This window comes from Ceratotherium simum, chromosome 9, assembly GCF_057802395.1.
Source record: "Ceratotherium simum simum isolate JZ-2026a chromosome 9, ASM5780239v1, whole genome shotgun sequence".
NCBI classification, from domain to species: Eukaryota; Metazoa; Chordata; class Mammalia; order Perissodactyla; family Rhinocerotidae; genus Ceratotherium; species Ceratotherium simum.
The window spans coordinates 79,061,678-79,083,318 of NC_141908.1; the positions used below are offsets into that span (position 1 = coordinate 79,061,678).

Sequence of the window (21,641 nt, forward strand, 5' to 3'; positions counted from 1 at the left end):
TCTGATATATTTGGGGTATACTAAGCACTATATAAATTAAATACAGCTTCATAGTATCTGAAAGGTGTTAGGGTAAATCTAAAAAAATGGTTTGATAGAAATAAGAATTTTAAGATAAAACAGAGAAACAATCTGTCATAGTTGAATAAGACATCAGCTGCCCTATTACTTTCTTAATAGTAAAGCAAGAGAAAGGTAAAATTGTTTAGTGTAGTTTAACCTGGTGATTCTTAGTGTCTCAGTATTTAATATGAGAATAAAACATTGAGTAGATTTTTTTCCTGATAAACCTATTAGGAAAGGGAAATGGAGTCTGCTGCTAATTCTGTACCAGTAACTCCTAAGATGTCACTGAGGTCAAGTTTTTACAGTTTGGGAAAAATGTATTTTGTACTGTGAATTTACAGTGTAATATGTACTATTTCAATTAAGGACAAATATTCTATAGGTTTGCAGTTCCCAAAGGGAGTGGAAGGTGAATGGGGATGAGAGTGTGAGAGCAGAGAAGCATATCAAAATCAACTGGGGGTCCATGTCAAGCCACCTAACCTCCTGCCAAGATTCTGACAGGCATTCCCCTAGCCGTGTCTCCTCTTCACCCTCAGAGAAGGGTGATGGCCTCAGAGAAGGCTCTCCTACATGATTTTACTGCTGCTTCTTTCCTGTGTCACTCTTTCCCAATGCTTTTCCAATGCCATTCTTACATTTCTCCCTGCTAGAACAACTGGTTTAGTAATAGTGTGAACAAAAACTAAAATTGCCCTTTTAGTTCTGTTCCAGCAAAAACAAACCATTTCATTTTTATTAATTCCTTCTTCTTACAGATATTGTGACTTGTTTAGCTACAGATTACTGTGGAATACATTTGATTTCTGGTTCCAGAGATACGACGTGTATGATATGGCAAATAACACAGCAGGTAGACATACATTTCAGTACTCTTGGTTTAGATCAGAGATTCACCCTGGGAATACTGTTGAGATGTTCTAATGAAGTAGTGAATTTTACTCTGGCATTGAATGATTATTTGAGGTCCTTTGTATTCTTTTACATCTATTCTGTCCTGTCCTAATCACCACATTTTTTCCTAGGTTTATTGTCTGATTCATGACCTTATCCTCTATTATTTTCCACAAATACCTCCTTGTTAACCTCTTCTGGGAAAACAATTATTTTTCTTGTCTTGTTAGCAGATTATATTCCTATGTTCCTTTCAGGTGGAATGACTAGAAATTATAGATTTATAATTTTCATCAACTTTATTGTGTTCTCATAATAAGGTTGGTTCAAGGCAGTGTCTTTGTTCTTTATCGCTTAACAGGCTCTCTCCCACTCCAAATTTATAAAAAATATTATCTGAAAATATTCTTATAATACTTATTTTTTTACAGTCAATCTTTAATTCATTGGCAATTAATTTTTCTATATTTTATAATATAGAATATATAATATAAGATATATGTAACATGTAAATATGTAGAGAATGTGTTCTATAACAATATAGAATATAAAAATATGATTTTATAACAGAATATATATTAGATGTATTATATATTTAGATATATAGAGAATATATATTTCTATAACAATACAGAATATTAAAAAATATGATTTTGTTTACTTCTGAGTGAAAAGTCATTTATGCCAGCATAAATGATTACCCACTGAATTGGATCTTTTTCTTGATTCCTCATTCTTTTACACTTCTATTTCTATGTCAACACCAAAATGTTTTTATTTTAGTAGTTTAGTATTTGGTAAGGCAAATACCCCTTCACTGTGTTTCTTTTATTAAAAAAAATGTTCTCAGCCATTCTTATATGAGTATTTGTTCTTCCATATGAACTTTAAAAATATTTTAACCATATCCTCCTCAGAAAACTCCATTTTAGTGTTAATGAAATCATGTTCAATTTATATATGAATGTGATATGGATTGACATTTTTATCATTATTTCTATCTAGAAATAGAAAATTTCTTTCTGTGTTTGTTTCAAGTCTTTTTTTATGTCCCTTGATAAAATTTTTTAACTTTTTTCCATTTAGATCCTGTACTTTGTTATATTACTTCTAATTATTATATTTTTATTACTATTTCAGTGGGATTTTTAAAATTATTCTTATTTCTGATTCTTGCTAGTATATAAAAAAGCTATTAATTTCTATACAGTTATCTTGTATCTAATTGGCTTACTTGGGGGAGGGAGGAGGGTGAAAGGGATAATTCGGTGCATGTGTGTGGTGATGGGTTGTAATTAGTATTTTGGTGGTGAACATGATGTGGTCCATGCAGAAATAGAAGTACAATGATGTACACCTGAAATTTTTACAATGTTATAAACCAATGTTACTGCAATAAACAAAAAATTAAAAAAAAAAATAAATAAATAAATAATTGGCTTACTATACTAAATCCTTTATCCAGCTCTCATAATTATTAGTATTTATTGGGTTTTCTGAAAGTAAGGTAAATATACAATCATGTGATCTGAAAAATAAAAGTGGTTTTATCTTTGTCAACATACTAATTATTTTGTTTTCTCATCCTATTACATTATTAGCTTAATGCAATAAAGTGAGAAAATTATAGTGAACATCCCTATCTTATGTCTGATTTTGATGAAAGTGCCTTCATTCTCGTGCCATTTAGTATACTGTTTGCTGTTGGGTTTCACTAGTTTTGTTTTTTTTTTTACATTTAAGTAGTTACCTTCCTGGGGCTGGCCCCATGGCTTAGCGGTTAAGTGCACGCGCTCCCCTGCTGGCAGCCCGGGTTCGGATCTCAGGCACGCACCAACGCACCGCTTCTCCGGCCGTGCTGAGGCCATGTCCCACATACAGCAACTAGAAGGATGTGCAGCTATGACATACAACTATCTACTGGGGCTTTGGGGAAAAAAAAAAAGGAGGATTGGCATGGATGTTAGCTCAGGGCTGATCTTCCTCACACACACACACAAAAAAAGTAGTTACCTTCTTTCTATTTTTTTTTATTTTGGTCACTTTGTAGTTTTAATAAAATTTCAATTTACACAAGAGTTAAAAAAATAGTACATTTTTGCCATTTGTCTTAGCAGTCTCTCTTAATCTCTCTTTGTCCCAGCATCTTTTTTTTTTTCTGAATAATTTAAAAGTTGGAGACATTATACTCTTTTACCCCTAAACACTTCAGTGTGTATTTTCTAAGAACAAAAGACATTCTTATACATAACCACAGTGCAATTATCAAAATCAGAACACTTAACATTTATATAATACCATTATCTAATCCACAGTCTATGTTCTGATTTTGTCAGCAGTCCCAATAATGTCCTTTACAGCCATTTTTCCCAGTTTCTCTTCCTTTTTTATTTATAGTTTTTTTCTTCCTTTTTCTTAATTTAATGTATTATGTTGAGAAGTGTCCTAGGTTTGCACCATCCTTGAATTCCTATGATAAATCTGTAGAGTTCATGATGTATTGTTATATTTTACTGCAGGATTGTATTTGCTAGTACTTTAATTATTTGTCTACTCATAAGTGAAATGAACCTGTTTTTGTTCTGTGTTTTCTGTGTTTAGTATTGGGATAGGCAACCTTTATGAAATGAATTTGAGAAGCGTCCCTCTTTCTCTGTAACTTGAATTGCCTAAATCATACAAGAATTACCTGATTTTTAAAAATTAGATACAGTACGTTAAGCCTCAGACTGACCCTCATAAAGGAAGGCAAGTGTGCCCAGATAGTATCAAGGGGAATTCATCCACAATATATAGTGCAGATAGATGGTCTGGAAAGAATTATCTAGGATCACCATAAAACAAATGCCATGGCAACTACTCAAACATTCTATACCATAGAAAGTAATATACAAGCAAAGCATGCTAAAAACAGATGGAGAGAGAATCTTCTTTCTTCTGGGAGAAAACAACTCAAATACGGAGAGATTCCCTGCAGTGAAATTGTGCTATTAGAACATAATAAGAATATAAATTCAATAGAATAGAACCTCAAAGATGAAATTATAAAATAGCATATAAGATGAAAAGAGATTGCAAAAGAATCAAACTGAGATTAAAACCAATAGCATTACAAATATAATAAATAAACCCAAAGCAGAAACAAAAAGGAACCGATTTGATGTGGCTAAAAATCAAATTATTAGTGTGGAAGAAAGTTAAAGTAATCAAAGTGAGTACAAATGAAAAAAACAAAAGAATTAAAGCAATTAGAAAAAGAATGATAGGTGTAGAAATCAAAGACAAGTCAGCATAAAGATAATTGGGGGCCGGCCCCATGGCTTAGCGGTTAAGTACGCGCGCTCTGCTACTGGCAGCCCGGGTCCGGATCCCAGGCGCGCACGGACGCACTGCTTCTCCAGCCATGCTGAGGCCGTGTCCCACATACAGCAACTAGAAGGATGTGCAACTATGACATACAACTGTCTACTGGGGCTTTGGGAGAAAAAAAAAAAAAAGATAATTGGTGTCTCTGAAATAAGGACTCCAATAAATGGAAAAGAGAAAGTTTTCAGAGATATAATACAAAAAGTTTCTTGGAAGTGAAGGAAGAATAAATCTATAGATGAAAAGGGCAAATAATATACCTGTTAAAATTAATCCAAAACAGTCACCTTTGGAACTAATCAGATTAAGTTTCTGAGCTTCAAAACATTGAGAAGAATTTGAGAATCCAAGGAGAAACACAGGAATGAGTACTACTGTGAATCAACTCAGTGGTGAAAACTAGTTGAATACAGTATAAACCTTTTATAGAAAATAGGCTACAAGAAAATTACCTTTGCTTCTCTGTTTTAATATTAGGGAGGTGTTCCTGTGGGCTTAGCATCTAAACCCTTTCAGATTCTGTATGGACACACCGATGAAGTATTGAGTGTTGGCATCAGCACTGAGCTAGACATGGCAGTGTCAGGATCAAGGGTAAGATTTCACCTTTAAGAAATAGTAATTTTTTGTACAAGTTCAGAAGCAATATTTATATTTAAATTTTTTTTCTAGAGAAATTGGTAAAAGTATAGAAATTTTATACTATGTTTGTGTAGGACTTTGCGAAAGTGGAATAGTACAGAAAGAAAAAACTTAGAGACTGGATTCTATTTGGGGGTTTTACTGGTCTTATTAGTTAAGAGAAGAGAGCATTTCATGAAATATAATACTATTTGAAATTTCAAGATTGGAATTTTTCCTATGGCCCACTTTCTTTTCTTCTTTTTTGTTGTTCTTTTCCTTTGTCTTGTCATTTTCTGTGTGTAGGATGGCACTGTGATTATACATACCATTCAGAAAGGTCAGTACATGAGGACTTTACGACCCCCTTGTGAGAGTTCTCTGCTCCTGACCATTCCCCATTTGGCTATATCTTGGGAAGGACATGTTGTTATCTATTCCAGCATTGAAGAAAAGACCACCCTCAAGGTATATAACAGTTTCATGCGGTAAAACTAGACTCTATAAGCTTATCTTTTCCTTCCCACGGCATATATATGAGGCATTTTGAAGAAGGAGAGAACACCATATTTTAAACAGGATGTTTTCCTTTCACCATTCAGTTTGTTCATTCCTTACCATAGATGGACCTGTATCACAGTCTTGGGCTCACATTTGTGTTTTGTTTTAGGGATTTATATGGCCTATATAATATACTATTTCAAAAATAATTTCTGTTTATCTGGGACTTCATAAGCTTAAGTGGAAATTATACCAAATTAAATTCTTTTTGCACGAGGCAGGGTATAAATAAACAGGCAATGAATTTTATGTTTATTTTCCTTTCAGAGATAAAGCTTTTTAAAAATTAAGACAATCTTTTTGTTTGTTTTAAGAATGTGGGGTTTTTTGGACTGGATGAGATTTTAATTCTTTTGGAGGGGTGAGAGTTCTTGTTTAATGTTTATTTACTTGGCAATCTGATTTGAAATCAATTTGATAATATAGTCTATGCACTTTCTCTTTAAATATAACTATATGTTTATTCCAGAATTTTAAACCCAATGATCATTCTGTTATAGTCATAATTTTAATTGACAATATTAAAACTCAGTTTTAATTTGAGATCATTAAATTTTCTTCATCTAATCTTTGCAGGATAAGAATGCATTGCATCTGTTTTCTGTAAATGGCAAGTATCTAGGGTCTCAAGTCCTGAAGGAACAAGTATCAGATATGTGTGTAATTGGAGAACACATTATCACAGGCAGCTTACAAGGATTCCTGTCCATAAGAGATCTCCACAGGTAAATAATAAGAATTATTGAAGTATCACTTAAAAGGTGGCAAAGGGTATTATGCTAAGTGAAATAATTATGTCAGACAGAGAAAGACAAATACAGTATGATTTTCCTTGTATGTGGAAGGTAAACACATAGATAAGGAGAACAGATTGGTGGTTACCAGAGGGGAAGGGGGTGGGAGGAGGGTGAAAGGGGTAAAGGGACATATATGTGTGGTGATGGATAAAAACTACACTTTTGGGGGTGAGCACAATGCAGTCTATACGGGAACTGATACATAATAATGTACACCTGAAATTAACAGAATGTTATAAGCCAATATGACCACAATAAAATAATTTAAAAAAAGAAAAAAGGTGGTAGTACTTTCAGCCTAGGGTGGAAATCAGCAATCTAAGATTTCTAATCTTTTGGTTTATCATTTATTATGAACATGTCTTATTTGACAGCTATGAAAAAAATTGGGGAAACTAAAGTATTCCTGGATTAGTGAGTGAAATATAGATGTACATTTTAAAAATGTAGAAAATTTTATGTTATGTATATTTTACCACAATTAAAATTTTTTTTAAAAAAAAGCCAAAAAATCTTTTCGTAGTGCCAAGCCTGGATTATGGATTTGGAAATGTCTAATTATAGTTTGAATTTTTACAAAGTAAAGTTGGGATTTTAAAAATTTTTTTCTAATTGTGGTGAAGCAAACTAAAGTATTTTTAGGGCTAACTTATCTGTTCGTGATTGTGTATGAGTGTGTATAAAATTAGTGGGGATTCTTGTTATTTAACCCAGTGAAGGAGAGGATGTTTGAATAGTGGATGTGTTTTTGAGTTTGGTGTTCTTCATATTTACTAGCTTATATACACAAAGCACTGTTATTCCCTGTGTGCCCTAATACATTCTTTTCTTTTTTTCCCTTTTTAAAAAGTTTATTTTGGCATATTTATACTCCTTAAACTATCTTGGCCCTTCCCAAAAACCTTTTCTTTTAAATCATTTCCTGATCCAGGGCATTCTATCTTATTGCATTCGTATCAGAATCGCTTCTGTACCAACATCCTCTCCCTGTTTTTGTATTTTCCTTCTCCTTTTTGTCGTTCTTCTTCTGTGGTAGAACATTGAGTCCCCATTCCAATTATATCTTTCCAACATTTTATTTTACAACTCCTGTTTCAGGGTGTTGTTAGGAGAATCCGACATTAGAAAAATCAGTGGGATCTTTTAACAAATTAGTCTAGAACATAGTATGTACCTCATGGGATTCCAATATTATATTTTATATTATATTTTTACATATTACAACTTTTAAGACAAAGCAAATAGATCAAGTTCTATTGACCTACCTCCCCCGCAAAGCACACACACACTTTTTGAGCTTTTGCCTTCTGTCCAGTTTTCACTTATTAATCAACTATGTGAAGATCATTTAGTGAGAACTCGTATGTATGGTTAGAAGAGAAACACATGTTGAGAATAGAGAAAAGATCTAGTAAGTATTTTAAGTGATGCTGTAAATGTGGGCCCTTGCATGAGTCACTCAGGCATTCTGAACCTAAGTTCTCACATCTGTACAATTAGAATGCAGAACCAGATGATCATTAACTTATCTTCCAGGTATAAAATTCTGTGAATCCATTATATATCCATGTAATTATGTGTGTGTTTTTTATTTCTCTTCTAGTTTGAATCTCAGCATCAACCCATTAGCCATGCGATTGCCTATCTACTGTGTTTGCGTAACCAAAGAATACAGCCATATTCTTGTAGGATTAGAAGATGGCAAATTGATTGTAGTGGGTGTTGGCAAGCCAGCTGAGGTAAAACCTAGCATCAGGAATTTCATTTCCCGTACTGTTGGGGATTCCTTTGTTTCCCCTTCATTGCAGTTGAATCAGAAGTCTCCATTATGGATAAACAAATTAAAAAACAAATTTGATTTTGCAAAGGGCAGTAAATGAAAAGAGGATAAAGCTAGTATTCAAGAATGATGTTTATATTGTGATATAATTGAAAGCACACATTTGGCAAGTTTCCATCTATCACTCTATCTGAATAAGAAAGTTCTTTTATTCTGTCTTTCCAAATTTAGATTCAAGACCACTACTTGGATTTTTAAAACATAAGAACCTTTATAAAAAATGAAATTTAGATTCAAACAATAAAACTACTTACTTTAATTTCAAGAAATACCCAGCGTGACTTTATGTCAGTTGTCCTTTTGTAAAAGCAACGTTTTTTACTCGGAACTACAAATATCCCCATATAATGTGCTAATTCTCAATTAGCTTCTTATAGTTACTGTAAATTTAGTTGCCAGTGGTTTATCAGTTACTGAATATTCAGATATCATACATCTAACACTGTTCCTAAGAAAACTTAGTGGCTATACTCCAAGTAATTTAGTAATTCTCCTAGAAAATTTATTTTATTACGTAGAGTCGTATTAAGCATTATAAATATTTATTGATACCATCAGTCTTCTCTGAGAAATCTAAAATATGACATCTGTAGGGGTTGTTTCAAGAGAAGACATTACTGAATAACATACTGTCAGTGGTTGTAATAAATCTATCATCGATCATAGGAAACTTTTTGTTTTATAAATGTTTTAAGATTTCATTAATCCTTATACTCTTTTTCAGGATATTATTTTAACAAAAGCGGGGTCTTATTAAGTTAACAGGGCTGCAACAACGTTTAGTTTCAGATGTAACAGTTCCCCAAACAATGTCTGCAAGTCTATATCTTGGTATTTCACTTATATTTAAAACACTTGAAGCATTTTTCCATTCAATGGTAATAGAGTTTCTTGATAAATAAATTTCCCCAATAAATATTGCCCTTCTGTTCTCTGCTAATGGGGTGATTTCTTAAGAAGTCTGCTCAGACTTCTGAGTTTCTGATTTTACTGAATTTTTAAAAAATTAAATGACCATTATGTATACACATTTTCTTTTAAAAATTGATTTGGAAAAAACATCTAAGCAGCTTCATTTCGTATGCCTAAATCAATGTTTTGTAATATTTACACCAAGTAAGTGTTTTGTTCTTATTGAAAGATTTATAGTCTAAAACAGAATCTGAATTGTGTATAGATTTTGAATTAAAATATTTTTTATGTATTTCACATCTTTGGATGTATCAGCTGAATTATGGATTTACTTCAGCAAATAATCTAATAGAATACTTAGAATCTTGTATAATTAAAATATTTTTATAAATGATAGTGTAGAAATTAAATATGTCAATATTTAGTTATGAAAAGATTTCTATTTCAAGATATTTTCATCTAAAAGATCAAAATCTTGATTAATGTGTTTTTTTTAAATCATGTATCAGTTTTATGTATTATACTGTCAGTATGAAATTCATATTTGTAAATCAGCCAGTAAAGTGGTAATGGAAATACATCTGGAAATGAAAATGCAAAACAAGCATGCCAAAGTGTCTCTGCATGAGGCTTGTCTTTTATCATTCCAATAAATGTACCCTAGAAAAGTAACCATTAAAAAAAGGTGGCAGACAAATCACCATTAAAAAGTAGCTTGCACTTGGGGAAGGAATTCCAACAAATCATAGGGTTAGATTGAGCAATGTTTCCCATGTGGACTTTTTGCCCTACCTAGAAGTAGAAGCACTTTTAGAGGGGCATTTATTCACTGATTCATTTAATATTTAATTAGTAATTGTTACGTGCTGAGACGTGTACTAGCTGGTACAGATTTAATGGTGGACAAAATGTCCCTTCAAAGAGCTTATGCTATTCTTGTGTTCTAAATTACTTTTTGTCATTCTATTGTTAAATATTATTTTTTGAAATATTCTTATATCAAAATATTTTTAAATTACTTTCTTTTCATCAAAACATTATTTTACTTTTTTCTTATCCTTGTGATTAGCATTAGTAGTACTGCAAACATAAGAGGAGAAAATCCCCAAACCTATGTGTCTTGTTAGCTAGATGAAGTATAGTTTGAGAAGATTATTTTAATGAAGTGAAATATATTTTTGTTAATATATAAAGTAATGGAGTCTGGTAATTTTGACATAACTGGGACATTTAATTTAAAAATTTACACATTGGCATTAGATCTTTCTCAACTGAAAGACAATCAGAGAAGTCTTTCTTTGATTATTATTAATCAGGAATCATTAAAATGTTAATGATTCTGCTAACAAAATTTATTTCTTCTGCATTTTATGAAATCTGTGTCTTTTATATCAATTTCCTTTATTCTTTTTCTTTCTTTCTTTCTCAATAATGTCTATTCTTCATTTCTCTGGATTACTTTAAACAGATGCGTTCAGGTCAGCTTACTCGAAAATTGTGGGGATCTAGCAAGCGGCTCAGCCAGATTTCAGCTGGAGAAACTGAATATAATACTCAAGATTCCAAGTGATTGTTATTTCCGTCTTCCGTCATGGATATCTGAAACTTGATTTACTGCTTTGTCACTTAAACCACATCTCTCAACTATCTGAACTGTGTCAGGGCTTTTATCCCTGAAAATCATTTTGGGATTACCAGAATTTGGTATGGTATGTGTATAAACACATAGGTTGTATTATTATCCACTTTAAAATTTTCTGGTTAATATTATTGAATCCAATCTTATTAACTAATTCTTGGTCTACACTAAGGTGGATTTGAGAAAATACATTTGATAGATTATAGATAATCCATTCCTAAAGATCATTAGATCTATTTTCAAAAAGAAACGTCTAAAAATGAAGAATTTAGATTCAATTCGCTTATTGTTCTGAACAACAAAGTTTAAGGTATTCCTAATAAAGGAGTATAGATAATGGGACAGTTGAGAGAAATGGCTTTTAATTCATTCTTCAGTTAATCATTTTCCTACTTACTTGACCAATACATTTAAAAATACATCAATTTATTTATGGAACTCCTGATAGGTGGTAATACTTTAAAGGCATCTGTTGCATGCTTGGATTTTCAAAACTCAGTATAAATTCCAGGTTTGCATGATAAGTTGAAAATAAGACTATTGAAATTAAAACTGGGACATTGGCTCATTCCACTACTAAGCACATTACTAATGAGAATTTACTAAAGTGTATTATTATCCTTAAATAATAAAGGTTGAATAAGAATAAGAGAAACCAGAAATACGTTTTGTAGATGTATTTCATTAGTAGCATAATTAAGGGAAAATGTTGATTATGATTTTGACAATTGGGTCCTTTAAGTATCATTTGCAGCACAATTTATGTCAGCAAAGTTCAAGATTTCTTGGCTTTTTCTTTACTAAGCAAATACTGTGTTTTCCCCAGTAATTAAAGAGTTAACAATCATACCCAAATATATTACATTTTTACCTGGGACTTCCGTGTAATTGATGTATGAATTTGGAAAGATATGCATAACTTAAACTAGTCATTTAGATATAGTAATTTTTAAAAATACACGTTTCTGTTTCATGTTCTGTATAACTTGTAGGGTTACAATTAATTTTATTGTACATAGCTAAACATTAGATTATGCTTTACTATTTAAGATTTTAAAGAAAAAGGCTGATAGATTTTTTTTTTTGATAGATTTATTTTTGAATTCAAGGAGATTGTTCAACTTAGTGCGTTATTATAAGGTCATTTTTTGAGTTAGGTCAGAGAGCTTTTGCAACTGTGAGTGTCCTTAATCTGAGATTCCATGGGTTTGGGGGAATTTATGAATCCCCTGAAATTGTGTGGAAATTCTGTGTGTTAACTGCACTTTTTTTAGGAATGAATGGTTGTATGGCTTTCTTAAAGGGGTCTGTGATCAGGAGGAAAAAAAAATTTTTTTGCAATAATAGCTTCTTAAAATAATAATATTCATTTTTTAGTCCACAAATCATAGATTTCCTTACGTCGTCGTCTTCTCAATTGAATCTTTGAGAAATTTTCCCTCTGCAGTTCTTCTCTCTTGTTGCCCACAGTATCTCGTATCCTTTTTATAATCTTATGACTGAGTAAAAAGTTTATAAGAAGTAAAGGATCCTGTTTAGGGAAGCTTTTTGAATAGACTTGATGTGTTTGAGTCAGGATGAATAACAAGTTATAGAAGAATTTTCTTTCCAATTTTTAAAATTCTCTAATTCAGTAAAAACAGTTAATGTTTTCGGTAAATAACACTGAAACTAGTGCAGCAAGTGCAAAATAGAACGTATGTAAATGTGAAGGTTTCCTTTTTGTGGACTTCAGAAATTTGTGGTGAAAATGTCTCAAAACAAGTCAATAGAGATAATTATGATTTATTGAGATTATTGCTTCTATTAGCTTATTTCATTCTATTTTCATTTTTTATTGTACATTTTTTAGGAGGTTTCAAGTAAGCAGAACCAACATGATTGATTTTTTTTTATTTTTTAAAAACTTTCTAAATCAAAACTTTGGAAATGTTTCTTTTGCTTATTTATTCAGAGATTTTGGTATAAGGATGCCTTTATTTTTAAGGCCACTTAATATTTTGGAAATTATTTTGGATGCTTATAAGTTACAAAAAAAGTTTAACTTAGATTATCAGGGAAAAATTCCTAAATTTATGGTGTTTGACTGCTGTTTTTTAGATGAAAGAACTGAGCAAGCAGTATTCATTTTACAGCACAAATAGGGAGAGGCTTTGTTCACAGTTAAAATAGATATCCTGCGTAGTCTAACAGTAGAGGTTCAGAGCAGGGAATTATTCCTTACATTACTTTTTCCAAAAAGTAAAAACCAAAAATGTAGAATTTTAAGGAAAATCTTTGAGAATAGTAGCAACAATCTAGAAGAAGGGAACTTAAAGTTTACCTATTAAAATAAGCAAATACAGTAGAACCATTAGCCAAATAATATATTCCTCTTTTAAACAATTTTGCCCACTGAATTAAAAATCACTAGATAAAATCACTGGAAAGATATACTTTGGGGAATTCTAGTGTATTTAGATGTTATCCATAGAAATTATTTCTGTATTGTATAATGGACAAATTAACAGTATCATTAGAATGGAACAACAGGTGGACATTTCAGTTGATGAATGTATCTCAACTTGGCTATTATAAAGTCTGTTGTCTTTGCAGATAGAACTTTTCATCTGCTTTTCTTTCCTGACATTGGTGATGATGGAAATAAAAATCTCAGCATCCTGGTGATGGAGAGAGATTTATACTAAGATAATGATTTTACTTTTAGAATGTGAGGTCAAGTATTAAAACAATAATAGCTCTGCTCACTTAGAGAATAAAGAAGCTTTATAAGATTTTTTTCAACTCTTCCCAATCAGTATTCTGTCATTACTTAGATAAAATTGGAGGAAAGAAGAAAAAATAGATAAGGGCATGAAAATTAGGAAAGTATATAAAAATGAAGCTTGGCCAGTTGGTTTAAAGTCTTTTAAGCCTGTGAAGCTCATGTCAGCTATGAATAGGTTTCTATTTATTAATTTCCTTTAGGTCACAGTGCTTTTTTTAGATCACATCCTTTTGTAGAGAGAAGATGCCAAGTATTCATTTGTCATTATCAAGGGAGATCAGTGAGGCTTCCTATTTTTCTCTATTAAGGCATATAAAAATTATCCATAAAGAACTGGTATTGAAAATTTTATACTTCTGAAAGAATAAGTCTGCCCTCATAATTAATTAGAATTTAGATTTGGAAGTTGAATCTTAACCTAAGATTTTTTATATTTGCTTGAAATAGGAGTAGGCAGAGAAAATTGTTGACTTGAATACCAGATTTTTATTTAATGATGATAGAGCCATGGCCTTTGCCTTTATATATATTTTATATTGTTATTACTAAAGAAATCACTAGGGGCCGGCCCCGTGGCTTGGTGGTTGAGTGAGCGCGCTCCACTGCTGGCGACCCGGGTTCGGATCCCAGGCCCGCACCAACACGCTGCTTCTCCGGCCATGCTGAGGCCGCGTCCCACATGCAGCAACTAGAAGGATGTGCAGCTATGACACACAGCTATCTACTGGGGCTTTGGGGGGAAAAAATAAATAAATAAAATCTTAAAAAAAAAAAAAAGAAAAAAGAAATCACTAATGGAAATCTTTGAATTTAGAGGTTAGCTCCTTTTATATATTTATATTTATAAAATGAGTAGCATTGTCTTTATCACCTTTCCAATGAAAAGATGCAAGTGCATGGATTATATTAAATATAAATATTATATAAATCTTAAATAATATGATATAATATGTAATATCATAGCGGTGTGTGTGTGTGTGTGTGTGAAGGTGATCTCTTCAAATACATCATTAAAGTTATCTTCCATAAATAAGTTTTTACCTGTCGTTAGGCTATAATTTTTGACTTATATAAGAAATGAAATACATTCTTTTTCTTTTCCGAATCTAATCTGTTGTTTTCCTTTATCAACCAGACTCATAGCTGTCCTAATTACTGTTCCTCTCATCAGCTGAAACTGTTCTTTCCCAGTAAGTGACCAGTCTTAAATGTTTTTATCCCTTCCAACAAATATCCATTCTCAGTAATTTTTTTGCCTAATTCATTTATGATATATACTGAGCATTTGGCTTATTATAAACTTGACCCCGTTGAGAACATTGTTCTGGAGAGTTTTCCTGTAGCAGTCCTGGTGGCGCTTTTTCTGATGGCGTTAGGGAACAGCAATATAGTGTTATTAGTCGTCGTTCCAATGTTATTAAAATGTTGGCCACACCTTTACTTCTTTAATTGAATCTGGCACTTTCTAGGCCAGTGTTTCTTAATGGAGGTTGCAGACCAGACTTGTCCACGAACTTTTATAAAGATACAGGAGTCTAGGCACTACTCTGGACTCTGAATCTCTTTACTTGATATTCTTGGTATAAAAAAACTATCTAAGGATTATTATACTAAATCTTAAAATATTTTCCTCTATAGAAATTACATCCACTCATTTTTATAAATCAGATCTAATATTCACAGGCTAATTTGAAAATAGGTTTAATCATTAACCTTGGAGACATTTTGTCTAAAATTTACTTACAAAGGCTTTCTTATCTTTGTTTTGCATGCCATAAAAACAATCCAATTTCCTTTTCAGTTGCATTATTCCTATCATAAACCCTCTTTAGACCTTTCACATTTGAAAATTATAGCTAATATTTGCCTCCAAAAAAGTGGCTCTTTGCTTTTATTAGTTCCTAGTGACTATCAGTGAATATTTTGCATATTTGAATTAGGTAATATTTTAAAGTATTAATGAAAAGCATGAGTAACAAAATGCTAGATTTAAAACAGAATTAGATCTCTTGTAGCCTTGAAGCTAGTAATCAATAGAATTTTCCTAATTAAAAGGATTGGATAAATTCCCTGAGTACTTCTGATAACTTTTGTAGGTATAGCCTCTGTATGGTAAGTAATTGAGATTAAAGGCTAAATAATCTTTGAATTAAATAATTTTAAATAATTAAGATTAAGATTAATTTTTCAAATGAAAAGTCCTACTAGTACAGAAAATAAAGCATTAACATTTAAGATATTTAGGCCTATATTGGAAACAATTCAATTTTCTACATTAAAAATATATTATCCTAGATTATAGGAGTTATGTGATTTCCTTCAGTATAAGAAGCTTGTGGTAAACGTAGCTATATTATCAGATACTTTTCTGGTAGATTGCAGTATCCATCAGACACATCTTCTTAGATTATCTCACTGACATTTGTCACATGTGGGTAGTTTCTTCACAGGGTTTGGACCTGTGAAGCTAATGATTTTAGTGAAAAATAAAAGACCAGAGATACAACTGTATGTACTTTTGTCTTGATGCCTATAATCTTATGAACTGAAAATTCAAAGGAAAAGAACAAGTAGAATGGCACTAATTCAACATTTGTTTTCCGTGGTATAGTTTTAATGTGTTTCCTTAGAAACTTATTTTGCAAATATTACCATAATAATAATAACAATAACAACACCACAATGTTGTCATTGAAAGAGTTACACATTCATTTTTCAAAGTTGACTGTTAGTGGAGTTTTGGGTGTGTCTGTGTGTGTGTGTGTGTGTGTGTGTGTGTTTTCACTTATTACAGCTGTCTCATTATTTAAAATGTATAACTATTTTTGAGTTTACAAAGTGATTAGCTATTTGTAATACTATTCCAATGTAGCATTGTAATTTGAAAATAAGAAAACAAGTTAGGATTTAGGTGAGATTAAAAAATAAAATTATATTTTATTGATAAAATATATACTTTTAAAAAAGAAGTCTTATTACAGTTGGGCCTTTTAAAATTTTATTTTGGTAATAATATATTTCAACTTAATATGTATTAAAACTAGAGGTTCTCTGGTAGCTAGTATACTAACTAGTTAGTGTTAAAATGCTATTTTTGATGTTCCTTCTCTTGGAAACATTTTCCCACGCTATCTAAGCAACATGTTTTAAGATTTAGTGGGGGCCGGCCCCGTGGCTTGGCGGTTAGGTGCGCGCGCGCTCCACTGCTGGCGGCTCGGGTTCGGATCCCGGGCGCGCACTGACGCACCACTTCTCTGACCATGCTGAGGCCGTGTCCCACATACAGCAACTAGAAGGATGTGCAGCTGTGACATACAACTATCTACTGGGGTTGTGGGGGGAAAAATAAATAAATAAAATTACAAAAAAAAAAAAGAATTGTTAAGATTTAGTGGGTTCAACTTGAAAATTCAACAAATACTCATCTTGCATTTTGAAGGCAAAAAACTTATCTGTGATAAACATTTTATTTTGCTCTTCAGAATGCTAAAATTGTATTAATCAGTAGACACATTAGAAAGTGGTTCTGGTAAGGAGATATCAGTTGTCAGACTTACGTGAAAAACATTTCAACCTCTTAGTTTCTTATATAGGGATTAAAGAAAATAACTTTCTTCGTTTGGGATTTTGATTACTTTTCTTGGATAACTTTTAAAGTAATTGTAGTAGTTTCTACACTTCTTCCAAAATTATGGCCTATTACAGTAGATGTTACTGGTAAAGATCGTTCACATTTTAGACTTTTTTTCCTATTCTGCTTTTTACAGCTTTCTGTGATTGATAAATACCATCGCCAAAAATTTTTTGTGGTTACTTACTGTTTATTTTATAGTTAGCTTTATATAAGAAAAACTGTTTGAAAACCACATGGCTGATCTGTTCTCTTCAGAAACTCCTAATGAGTATGGCTTTCCTTCCCCTAGCTGTTTCCTTCTACAGACTTGGAGCAACAAATTTAGCAAAAAGTAATCAGAGATCTAGCCAGACATTTTCTGTCAGGTGGATTGTTGCTGCATGTAGAAGGGAATCCATTAAAACAGAACAATATCAAACACGTATGATTTGTCTCTTATGTCACTTTTTCTGGGACCGAGATTAAATAGGAGCATTTCAGTGTTACCATAGAGGGTGACAGTGACTGGAATGCGTATGTATGCACATCGTCAATTTAGAGGAGGATAGCTGAAAATTCAGAGTTACTTGTTAAAAAAAAACCTTGCAAATCGTGCTGCTACTTAAATATTTAAGGAATTCAAAAAGTTGTATAGTTATTGTAAAATCTTCCTTCTCATTTATTCTACTGGAATTGACAGTGAAAAAGAGAATACTAAGCCTTATTTATATCTAATTATTGACTGTGCAGACTGTGACTGAGTGAATATTTGTATGCCAAAAAAAAAAGGTTTTAAAGTTGAGAAAGTTTTAGACTTAATAAAGATGTGTAAATAATTTTGATTAGTATTTTCATTATAATGAAGTTACTGTTAATTTGGTGCAATATATTCTTCCCTTCCTCATCCTTTTCAAATTAAATATATAAGATGTATGTTTTGTTTTGTTACATTGAGTGCTGTTTAAAAATTTTTGATTGTGTGTATATGAGCTGTTTGATTTGTTTCTGTATAGCATGATTGAAGATAATAATTGAAAATTTTGCACTTTTTTTAGTCCTTTGGAAATTTGTATTCTAACAGTTTTTAAGAATGTACATGTATTTTATACATAATAAATTAGCTTTGTATATGAAAATGGGTTTGAATCAAATAAAAAAATGATGTTACTTTCTTCAGTTGATTTGTAATTCTCAATTCAGAGTCGGATTAGAACTTAGCCTTGGCTGAGTTATGTGAGTAGGCAAGGGGTTGAATACAGTATTTAGTAAGCAGCAAATTGGTTACTGCTTCTTTCTCATATGAGCAGAATCTCTTCTATAGTCCTGTGTGCACAAGATACATGTTATGTTGACTAGTTTTTGTCATATATAACAAAAGAGAGTAAGCCTTTCGTTTTAAAGCCACCTCAGAAACATGGTTACATTTTTTCCCCCAGGAAATGATCATAAGCCAGAAATTTTCGTTTGTAGTTAATCAAATAATACATTAGGTTGAGGGGTTTTTTTTAACTTTTATTTCTTTTCATAATTAAAATATTTTATTCATCAGTTTTTGATAGTCTAAATGTTGACCTAATCCTTCTGGGTTTGTTAAAGTTATTAGAACCTAATCCATATTTAAGACAGAATCCCAGATCTGTTGGATTCTTGCTACATAGTACTTTTGTCTCTAGATCCAGAAAAACAAGACAACAGAAATGAACATTAACCTTTTTCTAGCATGGCACCACCCAGCACCATCACCATCCTACACTTTTACTGAAGACACGTTGCTAGAATTGGGAACTTGCTGCATTCGTTCATCTGGTGAGATTTCTCAGTCACAGGACAGTCACAGCCAGGGCAGTGACAGGCTTAGTTCAGACTGCCTTGGAGAAAGCCATATACTGTATGATTTCACTCATATGTGGAAGATAAAACAACAAAGTCAACATACAAACACATCGATACAGAGAATAGATTGGTGTGTCCCAAAGAGGGGTCAGGGGGATGAGAGGGATAAATGGGCCATTTGTACAGTGATCGATGGAAACTAGATTTTTGGTGGTGAACACTATGTAGCCTATACGGAAGTAGAAATATAATGATGTACGCCTGAAATTTATATGTTATAAACCAATGTTACCTCAATTAAAAAAAAAGACTGCCTTGCTTTTGTGAAATAAGTCCGTAACACCATACCAAATATCAAATAAATATATTTGTTTTACACAATAATACTGGAGCTTATATTTTCTCACCATATAATATATCATTCATTTGAGAATCTGAGATTAAATGATTTTTGGAAACTTTTTATTGGGAATATTTTACTAATTTTTTACTTGTTTTCACTAGTGAACTTATTAGAATGATTTTGACAGTCTCTTCAATTCTGGTAAAACTCTTACACCTACATGGTATTTGGTGAATTTTCTAAAGTTGTATCCATTCAAAGGTGGTTCAGTTGTAATTTTGCAGAGATTGGAAAAATTAGGGGAAAGCTACAGAAAAATTGTGAATTACTGTTATTCATGCTCTAGAGATAAAAAATTCTCTTTGAAAGTGCCTTCTTATATTATTCAACTTTAACTTATTGCCCAAATCCTTTAACAAATCATGGATTTTCAGAAGAAAATAGTGTCATATGATGTGTCATATGCATATGACATGATGACTAAAGAGAAGGTGAAGACAGCTATAATCAGCCTAGAACAACAATAGTTTCAGAATCCTGTTTAAGCATTTTTCGTCAGAATGCTATTAAGGAACATCACAGGCATTTACAGAGTGGAAAACACGTGGGAACTTGAGCACAGTGTCAAAGAGATTGAAAAAGAATATTGACAGCTTAAAAAAAGTCTTCATCAGAGAGGTAAAGGGGCACATATGTATGGTGACAGATAAAAACTAGATTATTGGGGGTGAGCATGATGCAGTCTATACAGAAACTGATATATAATAATGTACACCTGAAATTACACAATGTTATAAACCAATTATGACCTCAATAAAAAAATTAAAAATCTTCATCAAATTTTAACATCTGAAAGTGCATATGCAGATCATCTGGAACTTTGAGGTATAAAAGTTTGAGGAACTTTTGAGAAAACAAATTTTTATTAAAACATTTTAATATGAACGGTTGTGTTGTATGCAAATACTTTGGTTTTCCCATGTTGATTAAATTAGTAGTGGTTATATTAATTAATAGTCTTATTAATTAGAGCCATTGTCATGCAGAGAGACTTATCCAGGTACAGACTTTCTCAGGATGGTATTACCTTGATGAACTTATCATGGTTCAGGATTTGGCCCCATCAATATCCTAAAAATAATCAAGCTTGGGAATGCTAATTAACACAAGTTCACAAGAGAGTGACATGTATAAATTACGATGCAAATTTATTAATAATGCAGTATATTAATTTCCAGTGCTCATTCTTTCTAAAGACAACTTTCATTCTTTTATTTCTCACAATTGTCTTATATACCATCAACAGATCCTAGTGTACTAAGGTCACTACTATTTTTTAAATATATAGAAACAACAGAAAATATAAATTTTGATCAATGATCAACAGTACTGGGTAAGATTTTGAGATATTATCATATATCTCTAATAGACAACGTGATATGGTGGAAAGGGTATGCACCTGGAACAAAAGATCTGGCTTCAAGTTGCATTTCTACATCAATTAATTCTATGACTGAATAAGGCGCCTAACCTATCTGATTCCAATTACTTCATCTGTAAAATAGCAGTGTTAATGATGGCTTAAGGATCAAATGAAATACTGTTATAGGATCAGAGGTGAGATATATACCATTGTAGTACACAATTTTCATTTCACTTTAATGAAAGTAGGACAATTGGCACATCATTGGTTGTAGGGATCCAGATGCTATGTGTGTTTAAATATAGGGTAACATATGTGGAGTTCCTTCATAAAAATGCACTGAGGGGTTGATAATAGATTATAATTTATTAAACAAGGGAATATATAATACACATTATGTTAAGGCAACAGTTTTTAAAATAAATGGATAAGTCTTATTCGAGGAGTTCAATGCTTAGATTAGATTGTCTTGCACAAAAGAGGAATCTCTATACTTCCCTGGCAAGGGGTAATCTTTTAAGAGGCAAAGTAAGTTTCTTTGAAGTGAATAGCTAATACCCAGAATCTAATTACATTTACTATAAAGTATTTAACTAATAGATGATATTGGTCACAACATTAGATACCTTGCCTCTTCTCCGTTTAAGGTACATCATTGCATTTAAAGGTGATTATGTTACATTCCTGTTGCTGCTGTAACAAATTACCACAAATTTAGTGGCTTAAAACAACATAAATTCACTCCTACAATTCTGGAGGTCAGAAATTCTAAATCAGTTTGGGCTAAGGTCAAGGTGTCAGCAGGGCTGATTTCTTCTGGAGGCTCCAGGGAAAATCTATTTCCTTGTCTTTTTCAGCTTCTAGTGGTCGCCTGTGTTCTTTGGCTTATGGCCTTCCTCCATCTTGAAAGCATACCACTTTAGTCCCTGCTTCCATCATCCCATTGCCTTCTTCTCTGCCTCTTCC

At 32.1% G+C, this 21,641-nt stretch overlaps 1 protein-coding gene across 9 annotated transcripts in view; it reads left to right on the forward strand.

Moving 5' to 3' along the window:
- Positions 1-18,252, forward strand: part of NBEAL1 (neurobeachin like 1) — a 154,183-nt gene extending 135,931 nt beyond the window's left edge. For 6 of the 9 annotated variants that reach the window (XM_087435654.1, XM_087435661.1, XM_087435658.1 and 3 more), the window contains 5 exons: positions 825-919; positions 4,804-4,920; positions 5,254-5,415; positions 6,085-6,233; positions 7,909-9,250. In XM_087435654.1, coding sequence (XP_087291780.1) covers positions 825-919; positions 4,804-4,920; positions 5,254-5,415; positions 6,085-6,233; positions 7,909-8,185 — 800 coding nt within the window. In that variant the 3' untranslated portion in view covers positions 8,186-9,250. Of the gene's footprint in view, positions 1-824; positions 920-4,803; positions 4,921-5,253; positions 5,416-6,084; positions 6,234-7,908; positions 9,251-10,525 lie in introns of those variants that run through there. The other 3 variants (XM_087435657.1, XM_087435659.1, XM_004426808.3) reach the window with 1 other exon arrangement.
- The last annotated feature ends 3,389 nt before the right edge of the window (positions 18,253-21,641 follow it).